The sequence below is a fragment of the Phyllobates terribilis genome, unplaced genomic scaffold (genome assembly GCF_046119375.1).
Source record: "Phyllobates terribilis strain yellow unplaced genomic scaffold, ASM4611937v1 Scaffold_2__4_contigs__length_985480577, whole genome shotgun sequence".
NCBI lineage: Eukaryota > Metazoa > Chordata > Amphibia > Anura > Dendrobatidae > Phyllobates > Phyllobates terribilis.
In genome coordinates, this window is record NW_027362762.1 from 807547608 (window position 1) to 807573107 (window position 25500).

The following is a 25500-nucleotide window of genomic DNA, read 5'->3' on the forward strand; positions in this document are numbered from 1 at the left end:
TAAAGTTTCTCCTTGTGCAGAGTGACATACTGGCTCTGGCATGCCAGTGTAAGGAGGCTTATTCGTCATGCAATGCTCCTCTGGGAAATTTAATATGCAAATTGCCTCTTCGGAGAGGAAGAGGACTTGAACTCTATAGCGCCACCTGTTGGAAGCAGCAATCCTACAAGTCACTATCGCCCCTTTAACGAGTCTTGCAATATGACTTAGGATAAAAGCCAAATCAGAATCTCAAGTCCTATTACAAGACTTGTTAAAGAGTCGATAGTGACTTGTAGGATTGCTGCTTCCAACAGGTGGCGCTATAGAGTTCAAGTCTTCTTCCTCTCTGAAGAGGCAATTTGTACATTTAATGAAAGGACATCCTGAGTCCTTCAAAGAGGGAGAAACATTCTTTAAGCTCCCGCTCTGCATCCTGTAGTGGATTAACTGGCTCACACATTTGTCTGAGTTGCCTGCCCTTAATTTAAAGGGGTTGGCCAGGCATATTCTCCCATGGACTGAAGCCACTCAACCCTGGCTGGTATAGTCGCCAAAGCAGCCATCTCATGCCAATCAAGTGTCTTGCACAAGTCCTATTCTAACTGAAAAGTCCTGTACATGACACTCGCTATACCTCTGACCGTTGCCTTGATGTGGCACAATGTCTCGCATCTCCTCATGCCCAGTGTCACCATGGTGAAATATTAACCCCTTTCCGACGTGGTCAGTAATAGTACGCACCATGTCAGAAAGGCCGGTTCAGCGGGGGCTCCGGCGCTGAGCCCACACTGAACCGGGCACATGTCAGCTGATTTATACAGCTGACATGTGCCTGCAACAGCCGCGAGTGGAATTGCGATCCACCTGCAGCTGTTAACCAATTAAATGCCACTGTCGATCTCTGACAGCGGCATTTAACTCGTGCTTCTGGGAAGTGCATCCCAGGCCCCGCCCATCGGTGACTCCATCACATGATCGTGGGTCACCGATGGGCTGGCATGACAACCTGGGGTCTGCATTATGACAACCCGGGATCTGCAGTGGTCGGCGCTCATAGCAAGTGAGCATTTCTACTACATAGAGGCGATCTTCTCATCGCCTCTATGTAGCAGAGGCGATCGGACAGCTGCTACTTCTAGTCTCCTATGGAGACTATTGAAGCATGCAAAAAGTGTAAAAAAAATGTTTTTATAAAAGTTTAAATCACCCCCTTTTGCCCCATTCAAAATAACATAATAAAAAATAAACCCCACATACACATATTTCATATTGCCTCGTTCGGAATCACCCGATCTATCAATATAAAAAAAGAGTTAATCCTATCGGTAAATGACTTTGTTTTCTTTGCTATTTCTCCGCACTTGAAATTTTTTTCCCGTTTTCCAGTACTCAATATGGTAAAATCAGTGATGGCGTTTAAAAGTACAACTCGTCCCGCAAAAAATAAGCCCTCACACAGCCATATTGAACAAAAAATAAAACCGCTATGGCTCTGGAAAGAAGGGGAGCAAAAACGGAAAATGCTCCGGTCATTAAGGGGGTTGCCTTGATGTGGCACAATTCCTCGCATCTCCTCAGTGTCACAATGGTGAAATATTACCTGATATTAACAACTTCTCAGTTGTTTCAGCTTCTCAGTTTTTCAGCTTTTCTACAACTTCCAAAAATATGGCTTGTGAGATCCCTTTTCTTAGTCCATTGTGTTACCGCTCTGTGGGCTCACGGGTGTGGAGAGCATACATGGTTCCAGCCCCCTGGAGGCCTGGAGAGGGCACAGGAGCACACGACAATCCACAGAATGGCACAAGGACCATCATAAGGCTGGTACCACGTGCTCCGCACACTCCTTATCTCATCTCGTGACTGGTGGACACTTTCTTAGCACACATCTGTAATACATTTTGGATCTCTATCCCTCTATCCGTTGCTTTGTGTCATCAAGCAGAACATAATAATAAACTAGTACATTGCATTAGAATCATAGAATCATAGAATAGTAGAGTTGAAGGGGACCTCCTGGGTCATCTGGTCCAACCCCCTGCTCAAAGCAGGATTCACTAAATCATCTCAGACTGATGTCTGTCCAGCCTCTGTTTGAAGACGTCCATTGAAGGGGAACTCACCACCTCTCGTGGCAGCCTGTTCCACTCATTGATCACCCTAACTGTCAAAAAGTTTTTTCTAATATCTAATCTGTGTCTCCTCCCATTTAGTTTCATCCCATTGCTTCTAGTCTTTCCTTGTGCAAATGAGAATAAAGATGATCCTTCTACAATGTGACAGCCCTTAACATATTTGTAGACAGCTATTAAGTCTCCTCTCAGTCTTCTTTTTTGCAAGCTACACATTCCCAAATCCTGCAACCGTTCCTCATAGGACATGGTTTGCAGACCAGTCACCATTCTGGTCGCTCTTCTCTGAACTTGCTCCAGTTTGTCTATGTCTTTTTTAAAATGTGGTGCCCAAAACTGTACACAGTATTCCAGATGAGGTCTGACCAAAGAGGAGTAAAGACCGATAATGACTTCACATGATCTAGACTGTATGCTTCTGTTAATACATCCCAGAATTGTATTTGCCTTTTTTGCTGCTGCATCACACTGTTGACTCATGTTCAGTCTATGATCTATTAGTATACCCAAGTCTTTTTCACATGTACTGTTGCTTAGCTCTATTCCTCCCATTCTGTATATGCTTTTTTCATTTTTATTGCCCAGATGTAGTACTTTGCATTTTTCCCTGTTAAAAACCATTTTGTTGTTTGCTGCCCACTGCTCCAGTTTATTTAGGTCTTTTTGAATCCTCTCTCTCTCTTCTCTAGTATTAGCTATCCCTCCTAGCTTTGTGTCCTCAGCAAATTTAATCAGTTTACCCTCAATTCCTTCATCTAAATCATTGATAAAGATGTTGAACAATACAGGTCCCAGGACGGAGCCCTGTGGTACCCCACTTGAGACATTCATCCAGCTGGATGTGAAGCCATTTACAACCACCCTTTGAGTCCGATCACTAAGCCAGTTATGAATCCACCTAACAGTTGCCTGGTCCATTGCATACTTGGTCATTTTTTCAATAAGGATGGTGTGAGATACTTTGTCAAATGCTTTGCTGAAGTCAAGATATACTATATCTACAGCATTTCCCTGATCCACCCAGTCAGTGATTCTGTCATAGAAGGAAATTAAGTTAGTCTGACATGACTTGTTAGTTACAAACCCATGCTGACTCTGGTTAATCACTTCATTCTTATCCATGTACTTACATACATGTTGTTTAATAATTTGTTCAAAGATCTTTCCTGGTATAGAAGTCAGACTCACCGGCCTATAGTTCCCTGGGTCCACCTTCTTCCCCTGTTTGAAGATAGGAACAACATTTGCTCTTCTCCAGTCTTCTGGGACTTCTCCTGTTCTCCAAGAATTTTAGAGATAAGGATTTTTAGAGATAAGGATTTTGAATTAAGGAATTTTTAGAGATAAGGATTTTGCCATGACTAGCAGATATGTCCCTGTTATGCCCAATTTCGTAGTTTAGATGCACATTTATTCTGGAAATAAAAGCCATTCTCGTTGGCCACTTGCCATGGTTTTTGTTGTGCCACAAACCGCGTATAAAGAAAAACTTGTTTCATTCACAGCTGTCTTCTTGCTGCTTGCCAAGAACGCCCCCACGCAGGACTGAGCCGCAGACATACTTGCTGAATTCATTCCAGTTGCAGCCAAGTCCTTGAATATTTCATTTGATGTGGCGTAATGGGTGAAATATGACCTTTCTGCATCCTTTCACAGGGTAGAAACAGTCACGGTCCATTGCTGGAAGAAAAAGCATGAATGTAAACCTTGTATCAATAAAAAGCCCGAAAGAAAGCAGAAACAATTGTAGTCTGTAACAGCAGCAGAATGTGAAAAAATGTACAGTCGTGGCTATAAGTTGTGAGACCGACACACATTTTGGTTTTCCCAAGGTTTGCTGCTTCAGTGTTTTTAGATCGGTTAGATATTTCTGTGATTATTTGGCCATAATTTCCTCGGCAGCCATCAGTACCACATAATGGTAATGTCAGGGTGCAAATGGGGTTAAAGAGGAAGACCCCACACTCTGTTAATCATGTAGATGACCTAGTCACTAATGACAGCAGCATCTATGGGGACAAACGGGCATTGTCAGTGCTAACACCGATCATGGCTGATGCAGCAGCGTGTCTTGCTATAGCGTGCCGCATTCTCACCTGTCGGGGGATGCTATTCACTTATATCTCAGGTCAGTAAAAAGATGTATTTGTGATCACTAAGGGGTTAAATTGGGAAATGGCTCTTTATCTTCATCCATTCCTTGAAGGGATTGTCCAGGAATAAAAAAGCATGGCAGTTTTTTTTTTTCTCAGAAACAGCACCACCCCTGGCCATGGGTTGTGTCTGGTATTGCAAGTCTGCTCCACTGAGGTGCATGGAGCTGAGCTGCAATACTACACACAACCCATACTCGGGGATGACCCTTTTTCCAAAAGAACGCATCCATATTTTTCTAATCCAGAACCACCCATTTAAAGTGCCTGGAAATTCTGCTGGGGTATCTAGGCGGTGATTTTGTGGTCCGCTCATCCGCATTTCAATGATAAAGGTGTATTCACATGGGGCAGATTTGTTGGATTGATTTCACAAGCTGAACATACATCTGAATTGGGCCGTTTCAGTACTGAATAGAAGATTTCTACAAGCCTCGTTTATATGAAAATCAAACTATTCTGTAAATAAGCTGCTTCCAGAGAAAGAAGGGGTGAGATACCTATCTAAAGGGTTAATGGCCATCATTTTCTGATGTGCATTAGCTAAGCCTATCTCGTTGTAGACGGTCATTGATGCAAAAACATAAATTCCTGGAAAAGTCAAGGAAACACAAGAAGCTATCACGTGATAGTCTGCCTTAGGCCAAACATGGTGTCTAAGAAGCAGCAAGTGCACAGGACATGGCAGACCGTGCGTGCGAGGTTCACCAGGAACTAAATAGTTTTTTCTGTGTGTTCAGACCCATCTAGCAGACAGTGAGCGCTGCGCACACACAGGCCTGGCTACTGGGTGGCTGTAATGTGTACACACAGCACAGGCCTGGCTACTGGGTGGCTGTAATGTGTACACACAGCACAGGCCTGGCTACTGGGTGGCTGTAATGTGTACACACAGCACAGGCCTGGCTACTGGGTGGCTGTAATGTGCACACACAGCACAGGACTGGCTTCTGGGTGGCTGTAATGTGTACACACAGCGCAGGCCTGGCTTCTGGGTGGCTGTAATGTGTACACACAGCGCAGGCCTGGCTTCTGGGTGGCTGTAATGTGTACACACAGCGCAGGCCTGGCTTCTGGGTGGCTGTAATGTGTACACACAGCGCAGGCCTGGCTTCTGGGTGGCTGTAATGTGTACACACAGCCCAGGCCTGGCTTCTGGGTAGCTGTAATGTGTACACACAGCCCAGGCCTGGCTTCTGGGTAGCTGTAATGTGTACACACAGCGCAGGCCTGGCTTCTGGGTGGCTGTAATGTGTACACACAGCACAGGCCTGGCTTCTGGGTGGCTGTAATGTGTGCACACAGCGCAGGCCTGGCTTCTGGGTGGCTGTAATGTGTACACACAGCGCAGGCCTGGCTTCTGGGTGGCTGTAATGTGTACACACAGCACAGGCCTGGCTTCTGGGTGGCTGTAATGTGTACACACAGCACAGGCCTGGCTTCTGGTTGGCTGTAATGTGTGCACACAGCGCAGGCCTGGCTTCTGGGTGCCTGTAATATGTACACACAGCACACAGACGTTTTCAGTTCAGCTTGTGCTCTGTGTGCGGCTGACAATGTGGGCTCACGGAAGTACTTCCCCATAACAAAAGACTGCAAACTGGGGCTCCTAAGCTTTTGCTAAACTACAATTCTCAGCCTGTTAAGCGTTCTAGTGTCACAACTCTTGAAGCACCATAACCACAGCCACATATCATCATGTCCTGTCACTACCCTCTTCCTTTAATTCTCTAAACGCTTTATTTTTGTCATTTATTGCACCTCTTACAGCTTTATTTAGCCATAGTGGTTTCCTTCTATTTCTAGTATGTTTATTCCCACAGGGTATACATTGGTTTTATTCAGAATGCTAATAAATGTCTCCCATTTGCTTTGTGTACTTTTATTTCTTAGGACATTGTCCCAGTTTATGGCACTAAGATCATCTCTCAGCTATTGGAAATTCACCTTTCTGATGTTTAGTGTCCTTGTAACCCCTCTATTATACACCTTAGTATGGGATACATGAAAACGTAATATTTTGTGATCACAATTACTCAAGTCAGAGGTGTGTCTAGGTTTTCCAGCACCCAGGGCAAGAATTTTGTTTGGCGACACCCATCACAAGCAGTTTGATCATATGACGACGACTACTCAATCATTCATGTGCTACTTGCACACTTAGTCACGTGCCGGCTAGCTGCTCTTCCTAATTCTCTCAATGTTCAGTGAAAAACTGAGAGAAGCAGGAAGAAAAGCTCGTTGTCACGTGACCGTAAGTGTGCAAATCGCATATGAGTGAAGTGGCCATGTGATGACTGCTGGAACCAGCAAGCACAGCTGAATCCTGATAGACACTGTTGGGATTGGTATGCTACAGTGCTTCATTTTATAATTAAAGAGCTTGTCCAGGTTTGAGTTAAGTCTGCAGTCACTCTAGGCTGACATACTCTGTGCTGCTGTGGTGGGGTCGCTGACATACTCTGCTGCTGTGTCAGGGTTTCTGGAGGAGCTGTGTACGGTTAAGTGGTTGATGTATAAGACAGAGAGACAGTCTGTCTCTCTGTCTGTCTCTATGATGAGGAATATACTTGTGCTTCAGGGCGGCCTGTGGGCACGTCTTGCTGATCTGGCTTAGAGCACCAAGTAAAGACCCTGCCTACAGCCCTGCCCCGGAGCACGGGCATATCATTAGCTCAAAACTGCAAACACTGATTGCACAAAAACCACAAGACTGATTTCTTCACCTTAGGTATAATATTAATCGGTGAAGCAGCCCCAACATGACACTGCCTGTAGTTCGCAAAATCCTATTGACAGGTTCACTTTAACAATTGCAAGGAGGTACTAGGAGTTGTTGCTATCAGTCATTGTTAATCTGTGGACCACGCAGGAACCACAGTACTGATGAGACTTGGTCAGTATCATCAAAAACCTTTACATCCTGATACCTTATGGGTGATATCTTCTCTGATTGGAGTCGTTCTCTTTCTTTTCTTCATCTTCTCCATACGTTATGATGACTTTTCACAGCCACAGCTCATCCCTGCAGACATTCCTCTTCTCCAGTCTTCTGCAGCACATCCCAACACAATGTCATTATAATGCTCCTGGATAAAAATATCTGCCATACGATGTACCCCTGAGTTAGTAATTGACCCTCACTATATATACTTTTTTCCCCCCATACTGTCTCCTCACACTATTATCTTCAATAGTCTCCTCACACATTTCCCCCTCTCTCCTCACATATTTACCCCCTCACTCTCCATACTCCCTCCTCATAAATTTCCCCGACTCCCCATACTGTGTCTGCACCCATCCCATCACCCTCACTCCCCATACTGTGTCCTTATACAGTACAGACCAAAAGTTTGGACACACCTTCTCATTTAAAGATTTTTCTGTATTTTCATGACTATGAAAATTGTACATTCACACTGAAGGCATCAAATCTATGAATTAACACATGTGGAATTATATACTTAACAAAAAAGTGTGAAACAACTGAAAATATGTCTTATATTCTAGGTTCTTCAAAGTAGCCACCTTTTGCTTTGATGACTGCTTTGCACACTCTTGGCATTCTCTTGATGAGCTTCAAGAGGTAGTCACCGGAAATGGTCTTCCAACAATCTTGAAGGAGTTCCCAGAGATGCTTAGCCCTTGTTGGCCCTTTTGCCTTCACTCTGCGGTCCAGCTCACCCCAAACCATCTCGATTGAGTTCAGGTCTGGTGACTGTGGAGGCCAGGTCATCTGGCATAGCACCCCATCACTCTCCTTCTTGGTCAAATAGCCCTTACACAGCCTGGAGGTGTGTTTGGGGTCATTGTCCTGTTGGAAAATAAATGATGGTCCAACTAAACGCAAACCGGATGGAATAGCATGCCGCTGCAAGATGCTGTGGTAGAAATGCTAGTTCAGTATGCCTTCAATTTTGAATAAATCCCCAACAGTGTCACCAGCAAAGTACCCCCACACCTCCTCCTCCATGCTTCACGGTGGGAACCAGGCATGCAGAGTCCATCCGTTCACTTTTTCTGCGTCGCATAAAGACACGGTGGTTGGAACCAAAGATCTCAAATTTGGACTCATCAGACCAAAGCACAAATTTCCACTGGTCTAATGTCCATTCCTTGTGTTCTTTAGCCCAAACAAATCTCTTTTGCTTGTTGCCTGTCCTTAGCAGTGGTTTCCTAGCAGCTATTTTACCATGAAGGCCTGCTGCACAAAGTCTCCTCTTAACAGTTGTTGAAGAGATGTGTCTGCTAATAGAACTCTGTGTGGCATTGACCTGGTCTCTAATCTGAGCTGCTGTTAACCTGCGATTTCTGAGGCTGGTTACTCGGACAAACTTATCCTCAGAAGCAGAGGTGACTCTTGGTCTTCCTTTCCTGAGGCGGTCCTCATGTGAGCCAGTTTTTTTGTAGCGCTTGATGGTTTTTGCAACTGCACTTGGGGACACTTTCAAAGTTTGCCCAATATTTCAGACTGACTGACCTTCATTTCTTAAAGTAATGATGGCTACTCGTTTTTCTTTACTTAGCTGCTTTTTTCTTGCCATAATACAAATTCTAACAGTCTATTCAGTAGGACTATCAGCTGTGTATCCACCTGACTTCTGCACAACACAACTGATGGTCCGAATCCCACTTATTAAACCTGACAGGGCACACCTGTGAAGTGAAAACCATTTCCGGTGACTACCTCTTGAAGCTCATCAAGAGAATGCCAAGAGTGTGCAAAGCAGTCATCAAAGCAAAAGGTGGCTACTTTGAAGAACCTAGAATATAAGACATATTTTCAGTTGTTTCACACTTTTTTGTAAAGTATATAATTCCACATGTGTTAATTCATATTTTTGATTCCTTCAGTGTGAATGTACAATTTTCATAGTCATGAAAATACAGAAAAATCTTTAAATGAGAAGGTGTGTCCAAACTTTTGGTCTGTACTGTACATTCCCCCCTCGCTACTCATACTGGGTTTGCATACATTCCCCTCCCTTGCTCCTCATACTGTGTCCACAACGATCCCTCCATTCACCATACTGTGTCTGCATCCATCCCCTCCTTTGCTCCTTTTTTTGTGTTAGCATACATTCCCCGCCTTCGCTCCCTATACTGTGTCCGCACCCATCCTTCCCATTTTGTGTCCACATACATTCCCTCCTCTCTTCTCATACTGTGTTCTGCATCCATGCCCCCATGCTCTTTCCTCATACATGCCCCCATCCCTTGCTCCTTCTACTGTGTTCTCAAATTTCCCCCGCTCCTCATACTCTCTTCACCCATCCCCCCACTCCTCATACTGTGTCTTCACTCATCCCCCCACTCACCACACTGTGTCTGCGCCCATCTCCTCCCTCGCTCCCCTTTCTGTGTTGGCATACATTCCCCCCTTAACTCCCAATACTGTGTCTGCACCCATCCTTCCCATTCTGCGTCCGCATACATTCCCCCCTCGCTCCTCTTACTGTCTGCACTCATCCGCCCCCTTACTGTTTCACATACATGCCCCCCATCTCTCCATTTCCTCCTCATACTGTGTCCTCAATTTTCTCCCGCTCCCCATATTGTGTGCGCATCCATCCCTTCCTCCCCAAACTGTGTCCTCAAATCTTCCCGACCCTGTTACAATAAATCTTCAGTGTCTTCAGCTCCACAGGAGCACTTAGTTTAAAAGACGCGAGTACAATTGATCACTGGGAGTCGGCGCGGACTCTTGGTTCTTGGGACAGCAAAATGTAGACGAGGAAGGAGACACCTGCGCATGGGGCCTGCCCACCCCCATAGATACGCCTCTGACTCAAGTGTTCCTCAATGTTGTCCTAAATGACTGGTAATGATAAATAGAATCCACCTGTGTGTAATCAAGTCTCCGTATAAATGCACCTGCTCTGTGATAGTCTCAGGGTTCTATTTCAAGTGCAGGGAGCATCATGAAGACCAAGGAACACACTAGGCAGGTCCGAGATACTGTTGTGGCGAAGTTTAAAGCCGGATTTGGATACAAAAAGATTTCCCAAGTTTTAAACATCTCAAGGAGCACTGTGCAAGCGATCATATTGAAATGGAAGGAGTATCAGACCACTGCAAATCTACCAAGACCCGGCCGTCCCTCTAAACTTTCATCTAAAACAAGGAGGAGACTGATCAGAGATGCAGCCAAAAGGCCCATGAACACTCTGGATGAACTGCAGAGATCTACAGCTGAGGTGGGAGAGTCTGTCCTCAGGACAACAATCAGTCATACACTGCACAAATCTGGCCTTTATGGAAGAGTGGCAAGAAGAGAGCAATTTCTCAAAGATATCCATAAAATGTCTCGTTTGAAGTTTGCCACAAGCCACCTGGGAGACACACCAAACATGTGGAATAAAGTGCTCTGGTCAGATGAAACCAAAATTGAACTTTTTGGCCACAATGCAAAACTATATGTTTGGCGTAAAAGCAACACAGCTCATCACCCTCAAAACACCATCCCCACTGTCAAACATGGTGATGGCAGCATCATGGTTTGGGCCTGCTTTTCTTCAACAGGGACAGGAAAGATGGTTAAAATTGATGGGAAGATGGACGGAGCTAAATACAGGACCATTCTGGAAGAAAACCTGTTGGAGTCTGCAAAAGACCTGAGACTGGGACGGAGATTTATCTTCCAACAAGACAATGATCCCAAACGTAAAGCAAAATCTACAATGGAATGGTTCAAAAATAAACTTATCAAGGTGTTAGAATGGCCAAGTCAAAGTCCAGACCTGAATCCAATCGAGAATCTGTGGAAAGAGCTGAAAACTGCTGTTCACAAACGACCTCCATCCAACCTCAATGAGCTCGAGCTGTTTTGCAAGGAAGAATGGGCAAGAATTTCCGCCTCTCGATGTGCAAAACTGATAGAGACATACCCCAAGCGACTTGCAGCTGTAATCGCAGCAAAAGGTGGCGCTACAAAGTATTAACTCAAGGGGGCCGAATAATATTGCACGCCCCACTTTTCAGTTCTTAATTTGTTAGAAAAGTTTAAAATATCAAATTTTGTTCCACTTCACGATTGTGTCCCACTTGTTGTTGATTCTTCCCCCAAAAATTAGAATTTTATATCTTAATGTTTGAAGCCAGAAATGTGGCAAATGGTAGAAAAGTGCAAGGGGGCCAAATACTTTAATAATGCACTGTATATTTGATATGCAGTCCGGCCTATTGGTTAATATTAGGTCTAGCATGGTCTTGTTGGGTCCTGAACCAGTTGTGAAAGGTAATTGTCTTTCATTGTTGTCAAAAACCTGTTTCCTTTGCTGGACTTGCAGGTTTCAACTCCCCAATTTAAATCAGGGTAGTTAAAGTCCCCCATAATACAGGTTCATCTCACTAAATTAGAATATCATCAAAAAGTTAATTTATTTCATTTCTTCAATACAAAAAGTGAAACTCCTATATTATATAGAGTCATTACAAACAGAGTGATCTATTTCAAGTGTTTATTTCTGTTAATGTTGATGATTGTGGCTTACAGCCAATGAAAACACAAAAGTCATTATCTCAGTAAATTAGAATACTTTATAACAGCTTGAAAAGTGATTTTAAAATCCGAAATGTCTGTTCAGTAAATGCCTCAATACTTGGTCGGGGCTCCTTTTGCATCAATTACTGCATCAATGCGGCGTGGCATGGAGGGATCAGCCTGTGGCATGGAGGCGATCAGCCTGTGGCACTGCTGAGGTGTTATGGAAGCCCAGGTTGCTTTGATAGCAGCCTTCAGCTCGTCTGCATTGTTGGGTCTGGTGTCTCTCATCTTCCTCTTGACAATACCCCATAGATTCTCTATAATAGATTCTCTATGGGGCTAAGGTCAGGCGAGTTTGTTGGCCAGTCAAGCACAGTGATACTGTTGTTTTTAAACCAGGTATTGGTACTTTTTGCAGTGTGGACCGGTGCCAAGTCCTGCTGGAGAATGAAATTTCCATCTCCAAAAAGATTGTCGGCAAAGGGAAGAATGAAGTGCTCTAAAATTTCCTGGTAGACAGCTGCACTTACTTTGGTCTTGATAAAACACAGTGGACATACACCAGCAGATGACATGGCCCCCAAACCATCACTGATTGTGGAAACTTCACACTAGACCTCAAGCAGCTTGGATTGTGGCCTCTCCACTCTTCCTCCAGACTCTGGCACCTTGATTTCCAAATGAAAACGGTAACTCTGGGACCTTGTGGAGTGTGTCAATGACTGCCTTCTGAACATCTGTCAAGTCAGCAGTCTTCCCCATGATCGTGGAGCCTACTGAAACAGACTAAGGGACCTTTTTAAACACTTAAGAAGCCTTTGCAGGTGTTTTTTGTTAATTATTTTAATTTGCTGAGATAATGACTTTTGTGTTTTCATTGGCTGTAAGCCATAACCATCAACATTAACGGAAATAATCACTTTTTGCATTGAAGAACTGAAATATATTAACTTTTTGATGATATTCTAATTTAGTGAGATGCACCTGTAATTACCTCCCCCTGATTTGCCACCTCATCTTTTTTCTTTGTGAGGATATTTTCTGCCATTTCCATTATATTTGGAGACTTATAACAACCCCCTATCAGTACTTTATTATTCTTTCTCTCTCCCCTTATCTCCACCCACAGGGATTTTACATTTCCACTGGCCTCACATATATTATCACACTGGTTTGGGTTTTAGGGATGATTTTCCATATAAACAAACTTTCTCCCCTCTCTTATTTGTACGCTCATTCCTGAACATTTTATAGCCCTATAAATTGACAGCTCAGTGATGACTCTCATCAACCAGGTCTCCGTTATCTCCACCATATCATAATTTTCTTCCAACAATATTCTGATTCCTCTATCTTGTTGGTGAGGCTTCTGGCATTAGTGAACATGCACTTCATGTAGGCGGAAGATCAATAAAATATTCTACCTTCTCATTATTATTAAAGGGGTTCTCCACTTTGGGCAATCCGTTTCAGTAAGAAAGGTTCCTTTACAAAGGTAGGTCCAAATGTTTCCCTTCTGCGACCCCCAGAAATTAGCTGCTATCTATAGGGAAACCTGGCTGCAAGTGCTCAATTTCTGTGCAGCGCCACCTCAGGGAATATTTAGTATCACATTGTACCCATTAAAATCAATGGGATGAGTGCAGAACAAAACAGCCCCTCCAGTGTAAAAGATGCTTTGTGTTTTAGATCAGGATTTTCCTAAGGCCTCATTCACACTGCCGTGTAGCACGTACGTATCGTATCTGTTTTTTCCACATCCATTATAACATATGGTGCTATTCACATGTGCGATTTTTCCTGCAGCATGGATGACAAGGTCCCAATACAAGTCTATGGGTCCATAAAAAACATGTATAGCACATTGATGGCATTAATGTACACTCCGTGTGCTGTTTGTATTTAACATTGCAAAGTATAGGAGAAGCTTTGTCATTTATGTTTTTCTTTATCCATCCATGAAAAACACTGATGATGGTGAAAACGGACATATGGACTGTACATTGAGGCAATACAATGATGACATGTGAACCGTGTCAGACTGAAGAACATTGGGCCCACCAGAGGATTTGATTCTGAGGGCCCACCTTTCTCCCCTACTTAAGAGCCCCGTTGCAGCTGCAAGGTTTGCACTATTAACTCTCCTGAAGGAGAAGCCAGGGCCCACCGGAGGATTCTCCGGTTCTCTGGTGGGCCAGTCCAACTCTGCATGTGAATGAGAGTATTTGAAAATGTGTCTTTTTGTTTGTAGATTTTTTAAATGGACAACCCCTTTAATGAACATTGAGTGACCCATAGTGTTTGTCACATACGTGTACTCAAAGTGATTAAAAGCCATGTTAAAAACAGCCAAAGTAAGACACTAAAGGAAAACAAAGGACTTTCTGAGCAGTTCGGGAAGATTTATTATTATAAATTAGCCAGAATTCTCAAGCAATTTGTACCAAAACATTGTCATTCATGAGTAAGTGATGCACACAAATCAGTATGCTTTGGGCGCCATGACCCTGTTGCTAGTTTACTAGTTGACCTTCCTCGGACCACACCAGAAACACCCTGCAAGACTTGTCTTTTTTCAGATGATCTGATTGGGTCTTTTGGCCTTTGCAAGTTGGTTGTGAGTTTCTTATATTTAAGCTGGCCCATTTTTTCCTGTTTTTAAATCATCAACTTCATGAACTGACTTTTAGCAAGCAGATAGGTATTGAAATCCCCTATTAGAAATTTTGGCGTGAAAAAATCCAGTGGCTGATGCTCTCCTTGGCACTGATATTGGGTATTTTATAGTGCAGCATGGTGTTTGGGAAGTATATTTTATATAGTGGCTATTTTATGTCGTCTTGTGGAATTTGCTTGGCCCTATTATTAAAGCATTTTGTTTGGCACTGCTCTGGAGACAATTTGTACGGCATTGTTATATTTGGCACTGCTGTGAATTCATTTCGTGTCGCACTGTGGTATTTGTTGTTTCCTCTATTTTGGCACTCCTGTTTGACTAATAAGAGCGATTAAAAATACATTGGATACATCATTATTGAGTCCCGGCTATTCATGAACATAAACCCCCAGCCTCTTCCCACCCCTTGCAGCATGAGTACAGCTGGTGCTGGTGTTTCTGTATACATTGAGATAACATTCTCCATGAAAATTGACATTCAGTGCGGATTTTAAATCCAAAGCATGTAATTCCTTCTTGTAAACTTCCATGTGGATTTCTCCAATACATTTAATACATAAAAGGAAATTGCAATAAAATTCATGACAAAATATTGCCATTATTGTACTTAAGAGTCATGAATCGCCAAGTGTAATTCCGGAGCCCATGTCTTAAAGGGGATTTCCCCTGTCCAATGGACTGCAGTTTTTATGTGAATAGTTCCCTTAAAAGGAATCTCTCAACAGGTTTTTGCTACCTCATCTGAGAGTAGCCTGATGTAGGCAAAGAGAAGCTGGATCCAACGATGTATCACTTAGTTTACTGTGTGCAGGCGTTCTGACATAGTCAGAGTCTTTAGAGTTAGCAGTGTAGCAGAGCTGAGTAAGCTAACCCCGCCCTCACCAAGCTCTGTATATACAAAGTCCATAGACAGTGAGGTGCCTATCACAGGAGGGGGCGTGTCGGACTAGCATGCATGCCCTGCTGTGTCCCAGCAATGATAAGCCCCTGGTGCTAAAACAATCATTGCAAGCAATTAAAACCATGTAGCTTGATAAGAGAGGGGTTACTGAAATCTGTGTTTTAACCACTACCTCTTGCTGTCTTAAGCTTACATAGGAAAAAGCTGCTGACAGATTCCCTTTAACTTCATGTGTCTGAAGGAATAATAGCTGCAGTTAAAATCCAACATGTACATATAGAATGAGAAACCGTCTTTCCACTGAACCTGTAATTGTGGAAGCTACAGTTTTTTGTATAGATGGTGGATTTTATATTGCTGCCTACTTTTGTGATCTAAAGACAGGAGTCTGTTCCTATTTACGTATTTTCGCAGGTGTAAAAATTATGTTTTACAGTGGAGTTAGGCACAATATCTGTCAGTTTCATACTTTACTTCCTGTTTAGTCTGGGATTGCCATTTTTAACATTTTCTGGCAGCTTTTGATTTCCCATGTTTAATTTGCTTTGGCACTTCTTCAGAAGAGGAGAAGAGAGGTGCAAGTATTGTATATAATCTTAGATATTAACGGCCTGTCTGTACCCTGAAAATGGTTGGCATCGATAAGTCCACATCTTCTATCGTTCCTAACAAAAAACATTGTTTTTGCTATAAACTGTCATGCCATATACATTTACATTTAAGGACTGTGAAGATGTGAGGTTGTGGGTTATAATATTTATTTAGGCAGGTTAACAGTGCAACTATTTTTTATTCCTCCATTAGTCCATGGTTGTACAAAAACTCCGGGTAGCTGGCCAAAATACATTGCCCCCAGTCCACAAGATCCCCTCCCCAGGGCCGATAGTCCCACTGCCCCCGTACTAGGCGATATTCACTGTCTCCCAACTTTTGGTTGGTCCACAGATTTCTTATCTCCCGCCAGTATAGTCTATAGTCACAGTCCACTCTCCTCCAGAGGACAGATAACAACACGACCAAAGCTCATGTATCCAGCAGCAACAGTCCTTAAGAAAGTTCCTAAAATCCAGACGACAGATCTCTCAACCGTAGTATGTGTATCCAGCCCAGCCAGCAACCGATCTCCAAACTCCATAGGCCATCCATCCTAGGGCTTCAGGACCTCAGCCTAGATCGTCGACATCACTTCACCAACTTCTCACTAAAACACGTGACTTAATTGTCCTCCCTTTCTTGGCATCAGCCGCCTGGATTGACAAAAGTGTTCATACTCTCCCCCTTTAAACATTTGCTTTTAGCTCAAAGAATGAAGAATATTCCAGAAGCCCATCAGCTGGGACTGCATGTGAGACCCCCTGTGGGTGACTGCTCCACTGGGTCTACAATCCCCATCCACACAATGACTGGGAGAGCAATGAAATGATTGCGTTCCTTGATTACTAATCTTAGGTCTGGTCTTATGTATGTATAAGATCCAGCCTGCACATCTTCCTCTGATTACTGTCACTGAATGGAAACATTCATTCCAGAGGCTGAACTGATGAGCAAGCAAATCAGTAGTAAGCCACAGCAAGCATATGTCTAATAGAACACAACAATAAGATTGACGTAACCGGTGCTCCGTGTTGGAAAAAGTCTGCGTCTCTCAGAACCCAGATTCCGCTCTAAGTCCATTGATCCAATAGTCTTAGAACAAGGCCGGCTCCTCACAAGGACATTTTATTGTAGACCATCTAGATGACATTGTAACAGAATATTACACATTGAAGTTTTTATGGGGAGAGAGTTTAGTTGTAATATTATCCCTGAAGATAATGTTTGGGGGGTAAATTCCACAACAATTTCCTTAATTGTCTACTAGATTTGTATTTCTGAAGCGATGATCTACATACTAAGGGGTAATTTTATTAAAATTGGCTTTTTGTATTCCAGTCTTGATTCAGAATCCGGTGGAGTAAGAAGCACCAAATCTATCAACGGGATTAAGAGGAGGGCACCTGTTTATGAGCTTGATGCCTGTTTCAGCTGCCATACATATGCCAGAGACAGAAATGTACTCTTAAGTAGAAATACAAAAAGACACTTAAATGATAAATACAAATTATCATTGAAAAAAAAAGTAGTCACTGCTTGGTGTCTTTTTGTAGTTCTACTTGGAGACAGTTTTTGTTGGAGAGATCCTTGTTCATACACAGTGGTCACCTGAATGTGCTGTAAGGGTCTAGACATTTGGTTGTGGAGACATGTCTAGACCCTTACAGACTTACAGTCTAGATTGGAGAACATATCTGCTACAAATTGCTCCACTTTTGTGATGCAAATCATGATGAATTTGTTAGGCTATGCCCCTCCCGCTATGCGTCTCCTACTTTTGAAAAAAATGAGTAAGCTAGCATAGAAATAAAACAAAAGAAAAAAAACTTGACGAAGCTAGGTACGAAACGCGCGTCGGGCGAGGTTCGTTCATTGACTTTGACCGGTGAGATCCTGTTTATGCCACTGTGCATGTCTACACTTGCCACTTATGGTATTTATATCGTTTTCATTTCATGATACTTTATTTCTATTTACTAAGATTTTTTTGCTTGAATACACCTTATATTATATTGGTACCATCTGCATTATTGGGATTATACCTTACCCATTATATTATTGTAGGTTCTTTATCTATGTATATTAACTGACTCTCAGACCTGTATCATGTTGTCTTTATTACCTGTATGCTCACCACCTTTGATTATCTTGTCTTACTTGTTTTAATTAATTCTTCAATTCTTCATTAAAAATCATGTTTTATTTGTACTTGTGGCTTGCACTCATTCTTTATAGTTTTTTTTTCTTCTATTTCTTGTGCAAATTGACCCATTTACCCTCTGCTCATTGTACATATGTAGGCTTATAGCATAGAAATATTAAAACTCAGAAACTATTTGCGCAACGATGTGTTGTAAAAAAAAAAAAAGTTTTGCAACAGTTTTCTAAAGGAAACTGTTTGATAAATCAGGGCCTGGGTGTTATGATTTGCAGCTTTCTGCTAATAAACTTTTTACATTTTGTTGTGCTTTGCAGTTTTTGTTCATTGTACAGGGATCGTCCTGGTTTTACAGTTACTAATTTATATTTTTCTTTATCAGGCAGTGAAGTTTGCTGCTGTTCCTGCTAGCCTGAGTTTTGCCACTCTTCACGTGCATGCAGCCAATGAAACAAAGGCCTCTCCGAAGACACTCATGAAAGTGGAAGAGGTAAATTGACACACAGAATTTGCACAGTGGGTGGTGGGATCTTTTTTATGGCTGCAAGATTTAATAGCTGTCAACAACAAGCTCCCTATAATTACACAGAGAAATATGTAAAAGTTGTAAAACTAACTAACAGGTAACTATTTGGTGGAATCATACGACTCATATGACATTTACAGAAAGTAGTCACATTATTTTCCCTAAGCTGTTTTTTATTCTAATCATGAAGAGGGTAGTAAACGGCAGATGACAGCTTATATAACTGCATAATCTGGTGATTTTCTAGTTTAGAAGTAATTAAAACCTTTTTTCTACCATGGTCCAGTTCGATATTTATACCATCCTTCGGGTTGCTGTACAAAATTATCAACTTGAAATTTATCCTACTATATTGGGTCAAACATTTAAATAACTCACCCCCAATGTGATGGCTGGATCTGCTTCTCTTTGGTGTGACGTATGATGTTAGGTGGTATTGATAATGTTGCTACTCATAACTGCTTTTCCAGATTTGCATCAGTGTTGAGCGCAGTCAACTCTTTGCAATTAATCTTGAAAAGAACTTGCAGCAGTAAGTTCTGACCACAGATGTATATTGCCCTACATGTCTCCTCACATGGGAAAATCACTGCTCACGTTACATTTATGGAACTCAAGCAGTGCAGGGTCTGCAGTATGTACATCACATAGGAGACACCGAGACTACTCTATATACATCATATAGAAGACGCTGGGGCTGCAGCATATACATCACATAGGAGATGGTGGTGCTGGAGCATATACATCACACAGGAGATGTTGGAGCACATACATCACAGGATACGCTGGGGGCATATACATCCCAAGAGACACTGGGGGCATATGCATCACAGGAGATGCTGAGGGTGCGGCATACACATCACAGAAGGGGGCTGGGGGTACATACATCACAGGAGGGGCTGGGGGCACATACATCACAGGAGGGGCTGGGGGCACAAACAGCACAGGAGGGGCTGGGACTGCCACTGCTCTCGTCATCATTGGGACTGGTGCTCAGCATGCACTGTCTCCGCCAACATAGTACATCCTGGCACTGGCAAGCGTCATTGCATTGTATGTAGTGAACGCTGCATGCATGTGCTCACAGTGTGAGGAGCAATTAAAGGGCTGGCCCAAGCACTGCGGTCCCCAGGAATCTGTCCAGGGGCTGGAGAAAAGGACATTGCGGGCCATAAACAGCCCGCTTGGCTGAGGTTCCCCACCTCTGCTCTACAGGTAGCATTACTTAGGCTTCGTTCAGATATGATTTTCATGGATAGAAAATGTACTGATTATAGTCTATGAGGCTGTTCAAATGTCCATGTTTTCTTTTTTTTTTTGCGGACTGAGTGGTCCGCAAAAACTCACATATACATGTCCTGTTTTTGATCCAAGTCACAGATCAAAATTTCCCATGCAAGTCTATCGGTCCATCTAAATCACCGACAGCACACGGATAGCATCAGTGTGCCGTCCACAATTAACATTGTAACTGATAGGAGAAGATCTGCAGTTTTTTTTTTGTCCGTGAAAATGGTAAAAACTGACACTGATGAAAACATTGACGAACAACAGTCCATGTATTTACATACGAGAAAAATCGACGTCTGAACGAGGCCTTCCCGGAGCAGCGCTGGGAAGACCAGAAGACAGCGGCTGGTAAGGATAATAATAGGGGCAGGGAACGTATTTTATTGGCACTACTTCTGCGCTGAGATAAGAAAAAAACTGCAGTGGTGCTTTAAATTATTGATGGGGCAAATTTTTTCGCATTGATGACAGCTGATCGCAAAGAATTATAGGAGTCTAATCCATGGCAATTGGTGGATCATTGGTGCAGCTTGTATTAAAGCGGACGTGTTTTAAAATATTTCTTCAAGTGTAATTTACCATTATATTACCATAATTTACTAAACTAATAAATAGGATATCAAATGTGATGTTCAAATGTTTTGGCACCTTGCCAGTTTATTTTTATGGATGATTGACATGTGTCAGTCTTTCTCGGGCCTAAAACTAAGCACATTTTTCAAGTGTAATGTAGACAAGTTCAGAACCAAATAAGTCCTGAGACCTGTCAGGCCCCTCAGAGTGCTATGCTTGCAGTATGCCATGAGCTCTCCTGAGGAGCTGACATTCACAAATGTTTGTTTGTGTTTTATGTATAATATTTTATACTTTTAATCTTATTTTGCTCTTTAATATTTGCAGCTTTCTCTGTATTCCAGTCCTGTTCCAGAAACCCGATATGTTGCAGACGAGAAAACCGAATTGGAGGAGGGAATTTCATGGCTGAGAGCATCTACCTCACCATATACTAAGTGGTGTCAGGTACTATCCCATATGCCACAGTGGCGGACATATTGTTTTATCTACATAGGATTACAATCTATCTTTAAAGGGAACATGTTAAGTTCCTGACTGTCCCTAAAAAGTACTATATTGGTATGAGTACTGATTTCTTTAATCTGATAAGGTCTTCTATGTTTCATACCCTGCAAACTTTTTTTAAACCTGCAGCATCCCCTATACCAATGAGGCAGGGCTAATCTGGCAGGCCATCGCTTCCCCTAGACTTGTCTTGCTATGGTTCTCACACCTCACTATACATGATTGACAGCCTCATAATGGTTTTACCATGACGAGAATTGTATGCAAGCAGAGGAACGTGTGATTATAAGACAGGTGCAAGAACATCCCATAGGACTAGTCCAGTCTTATTAGTCTATGTGTTGCTGCAGGAAAAACCAAATTATTTTTCAAAGATTGCAGTATCATTGCACAACATAAAAAAAACTTTTCTAAAGAAATCTGCATCAATACTTCTATAGTTAGCGGTTGGGGAAAGTCAGGAGACCTGACAGATTCCCATTAAAATGAAATTTTGCATCAGTTAGGATAGCCTTAAGTTACAGCTCATAGTCAGCAATGATCACTGTTTATAGACTATGCTTCTCCTTTACAAGTCTTAAATGTTCATAGGAGTAGTCAGAGCACAGGGTAGAGAGTCCAGTTTATGCCACTTGGTGTTTACTGAATATAAGAAAGAGAGGGTTTATTTATGGAAAGCAAAAACATTTCACATTATATTTTATATTTAGTGAGCTGGAAAGCTCCCTCTTCTCTTCCTCTTCTTTTCCTCTTCTCTTCCGCTTCTCTTTCTCTTCTCTTCTTTCTCTTCCTGTTCTCATCTTTCTCTTCTCTTCTTTCTCTTCTCTTCTTTCTCTTCTCCTCTTTCTCTTCTCCTCTTTCTCTTCTCCTCTTTCTCTTCTCCTCTTTCTCTTCTCCTCTTTCTCTTCTCCTCTTTCTCTTCTCCTCTTTCTCTTCTCCTCTTTCTCTTCTCCTCTTTCTCTTCTTTCTCTCTACTTTGTCTCTCTCTCTCTCTATATCTATCTATAATATAATCGGCTAAGCGTATCTCTGTCTGAAGCCTTTATAGACTGCGCATGCATGACGCGCAGTCTGGCTCCAGATAGAAGACCGCATCCAGGCGTTACTGGTAAGAGGAGTGTATGGCGCCGGAGATCGCGGTATGCGTAGAGACTGAACACATACCGAGACCTCTGGCGCCATACTTACCTGACCGGGAGGAGCGTTGCCATAGCCTCTCTCTTTGCCGGAGACCGGGACAGGAGTGAGGCGTCGGATCGGCCCATGTGCATAGCGCTATCCGGCGCCATTTTACAGAAGACAGAGAAGAAATCTGAGTATAACTGTTTATTTTTTTGTATGTGTGTACAGCGTGAAAGGGAGGAGGGGGCCACACATACCAGGATTGTGGGGTGAGGGGATCATGCATAACAGGATTGGGGGGTGAGGGGACCATGCATACCAGGATTGGGGGGTGAGGGGATCATGCATAACAGGATTGGGGGGTGAGGGGACCATGCATACCAGGATTGGGGGGTGAGGGGACCATGCATACTAGGATTGGGGGGTGAGGGGATCATGCATACCAGGATTGGGGGATGAGGGCTACCACACATACCATTATTGGGGGATGAGGGGACCATGCATAACAGGATTGGGGGGTGAGGGGAGTACCATACATGCCAGGATAGGGATGAAGGGTGCCATGCATACCAGGATGGGGGCAGCACATACCAGCATGGGAGACCATATACCAATAAAAATGCTTGCCACCCGGGCGTAGAACGGGTTCAATAGCTAGTTATATATTTAATATAACATGGACACACCCTTTGTAATAAATAACTGCAATCAATGGCTTCCTATAACCATCAATAATATTCTTACATCTCTCAACTGGAATTCTGGACCACTCTTCTTTTGCAAACTGCTCCAGGTCTCTCATATTTGAAGGGTGCCTTCTGCCAACAGGCCATGACATTTTGGGGTTTTGTGTGAAATTATGTCCAATTTGCCTTTTTTTCTCTTTTTTTGTGATATTCCAATCCACACCAAGGAAATAGACATGTCTATAACAAAACATATGTAATTGTAATAATTGTCTGGGAGAAATACTTCATTTTCTGGAACAATTTCAAGGGTGCCAACACTTTCGGCCATGCCTGTATATATATAATTCCAGATCATTCGGGCATGCAACCCCCCCATTTTTAAGGAATTTTTAGAAGTGATCAGTTTATTTGTTAGCTTTCAGCAAGCCAATCACTTGTATCAGGTTTTCCCTCTAAGGCCGCAGTACTTTCCTATGTAGGGAACAGCATGTTATGAGGTACCCCGGCCTGGCTACTTGTAATTTATAACGACTTAGTTCCTGTAGACGGTAAGCTTCTCCCACCATGGTTACAAAGCCTTTCAGATGAGTTCTCTAAGGCATACCATTTGCCTAAACTAATATTTGCACGTCCTGCTCTGAATATTCCCAGGGTTTAATGAACAACTTGCACAAAACAAGAACATTTGTCTTTTTAAAGTGATTTAAAGACACAGGAATAATCATATTATTTCCACACACAAGTTTAGGAAGGATTTAGTTTTCTCAGTGTGTTTCTGAATGTGGTCATGATCCTTGTTAAATCTCAAAAGAGGCAAATCATGGTAAATGAATATGTAGAAAACATCCTTTCTTTCAGCATCAATTTATCAGGAAGATCAGGTATTCATTTTTATTGCAAATGTTTGATAGCATGCAAAAGAGAAAATAAATACTCACTTCATAATGAAGGGAGAAAAGTTGAAAACAAATTCAAAAAGTTTCCCAATAATTATATTTCTTCTTAAGTACTTAATGGGGTTGTCCACTATTAGACAACCCCTTATCAATGGCCTTAAGGTGCTGCATAACGTTAAAAAAAATATCTATACTTACCTCCTGGACCAAAGAAAGACCATTTCCAGACCCCTGTTTAGTCTTTGCAGTTTATTGCACAATATTTAATATAATCTGCCCTTTGTTCATGGTTTAAATAAATATTTGAAAGCTTGCCACAAAAACAGCGATGATCTAGAATATTCCAGCAACAATATGCCTGGTATTCTATTTATGTACAACCCTTACAATAAGGCAGCAATTCACTTAGATCACATGAAATGGCATTACAGAAATTAGTATTGGTGGTGAGAGCATTCATCAATGCAAGTCTGTCCTACAAGATTATTCCCTCATGCTTATCCACTTTGGGAAAATGGCATTAAATTAATCATAATACATAGTTATCATGGTCACCTGTTCATGGAATAGTTATAACAAATAGGTGGTATGAAAAATGAAAATGGGGTCAAGGCATCCCTTAAGAAAGTTTTACTGCAAGAATTTGGGCTAAGATTGCAAGTTTATGGTATACAGATGTTTAGCACACATTATTGGGAAAATAATAATTTGAAAGGGAACTTATCAATTCATGCTTCCCAAACCACGGGCTTCATGAATCAGATCGTAGCTGCACGATTGTAGACCGGTATGTTTTTCTCTGAAACGCTCCAGTGTTTTAGAGAAAAAATAGTTTGAAGAACCAGTTAGGGAGCATGGGAAGAGACAAGACTAGTCCGGTGCCGCCCTCGGCTGGTTGCTCCATGGGACTGACAGGCTTGAAATGGGAGAAACCTGTCAATTAACGAGCAGAGTGGGAAGAAGTCGCCCCTGGGTGGTGCCAGACTGGTCTCGTCTCTCCCTGAAGTCCCAGGCTGGAGCTTCAAACTATGTTTTATCTAAAACGCTGGAGCATTTCAGAGGAAAAAATGTTTTTTTGCATTGATGCAGCTAGACTTTCATTCATGCTGCCTGTAGTTTTTGCAGCATGAATTGATTGACAGATTCTAATTAATGGTATATATACTATACTTCTAAGATGTGTCCAAACAATCACTTTTTTTACTGCTTGTTGCACAAGGGACCCGCCTAGACAGCAGCAGTTGGTGAACATGCGTAGTGCTTACAATCTCTTTTCTATTGACCTTGTAAGCACTGCACTGTAAGGCTATGCTCACACATTTGCGGTATGTATCCACTGTGGATTTGGTCACAGATTTGCATCGAGTCCACAACAAAATCTACATGTGTCACTGGCAGATTTCGTTGCCGATTTCGCTGTGAATTTTATGCCACTGTAAAGAAAATCCACACAAGAATGCTCGTGCTGCAGATTTGAGAGTCCTCAGCATGCTTTTCATTTTGTGCAATTTTTTTCTGCAACATGTGAACATGTACTTCTACTACCAGGCATTGATGTGATTGCAAGACAGCTGTAAATTTTCTATGATGCCTTTGCCACAAATCATTCCAACGACCTTCTTTATATAGACTGGTGTTTTTCTCACTGCCTCATTCTTAATTTGAGGCAGACAATATGGAAATTATGAAGAAGTGTGAAGAAACCCTTAAAAAAATTACTGTATATATATAAATTAATATTTTTGTTTCATTCACGTTGTTGTTGCAGTGGTTGGGGAACACGTAACCTAATCCTGACCGGTGCATATCACTGA

The 25500-nt window shown here is 42.4% G+C and overlaps 2 protein-coding genes across 3 annotated transcripts in view; one reads left to right on the forward strand and one right to left on the reverse strand.

The window, feature by feature from the left end:
• The window catches only part of CUNHXorf58 (chromosome unknown CXorf58 homolog), a 61218-nt gene extending 57513 nt beyond the window's left edge, over window positions 1-3705 (reverse strand). The window contains exon 1 of one of the 2 annotated variants that reach the window (XM_073667519.1): window positions 3303-3705. Coding sequence is in view for 1 of the 2 variants with exons in the window: in XM_073667516.1 (XP_073523617.1) it covers window positions 3303-3358 (56 nt within the window). In the remaining variant the exon portion in view is untranslated. The remainder of the gene's footprint in view (window positions 1-3302) is intronic. The other variant, XM_073667516.1, reaches the window with a different exon arrangement.
• Window positions 1-25500, forward strand: part of APOO (apolipoprotein O) — a 93283-nt gene that overhangs the window by 32006 nt on the left and 35777 nt on the right. The window contains exons 2-3 of the mRNA XM_073667521.1: window positions 18466-18573; window positions 20800-20919. Of these exons, the coding sequence (XP_073523622.1) occupies window positions 18466-18573; window positions 20800-20919 (228 nt within the window). The remainder of the gene's footprint in view (window positions 1-18465; window positions 18574-20799; window positions 20920-25500) is intronic.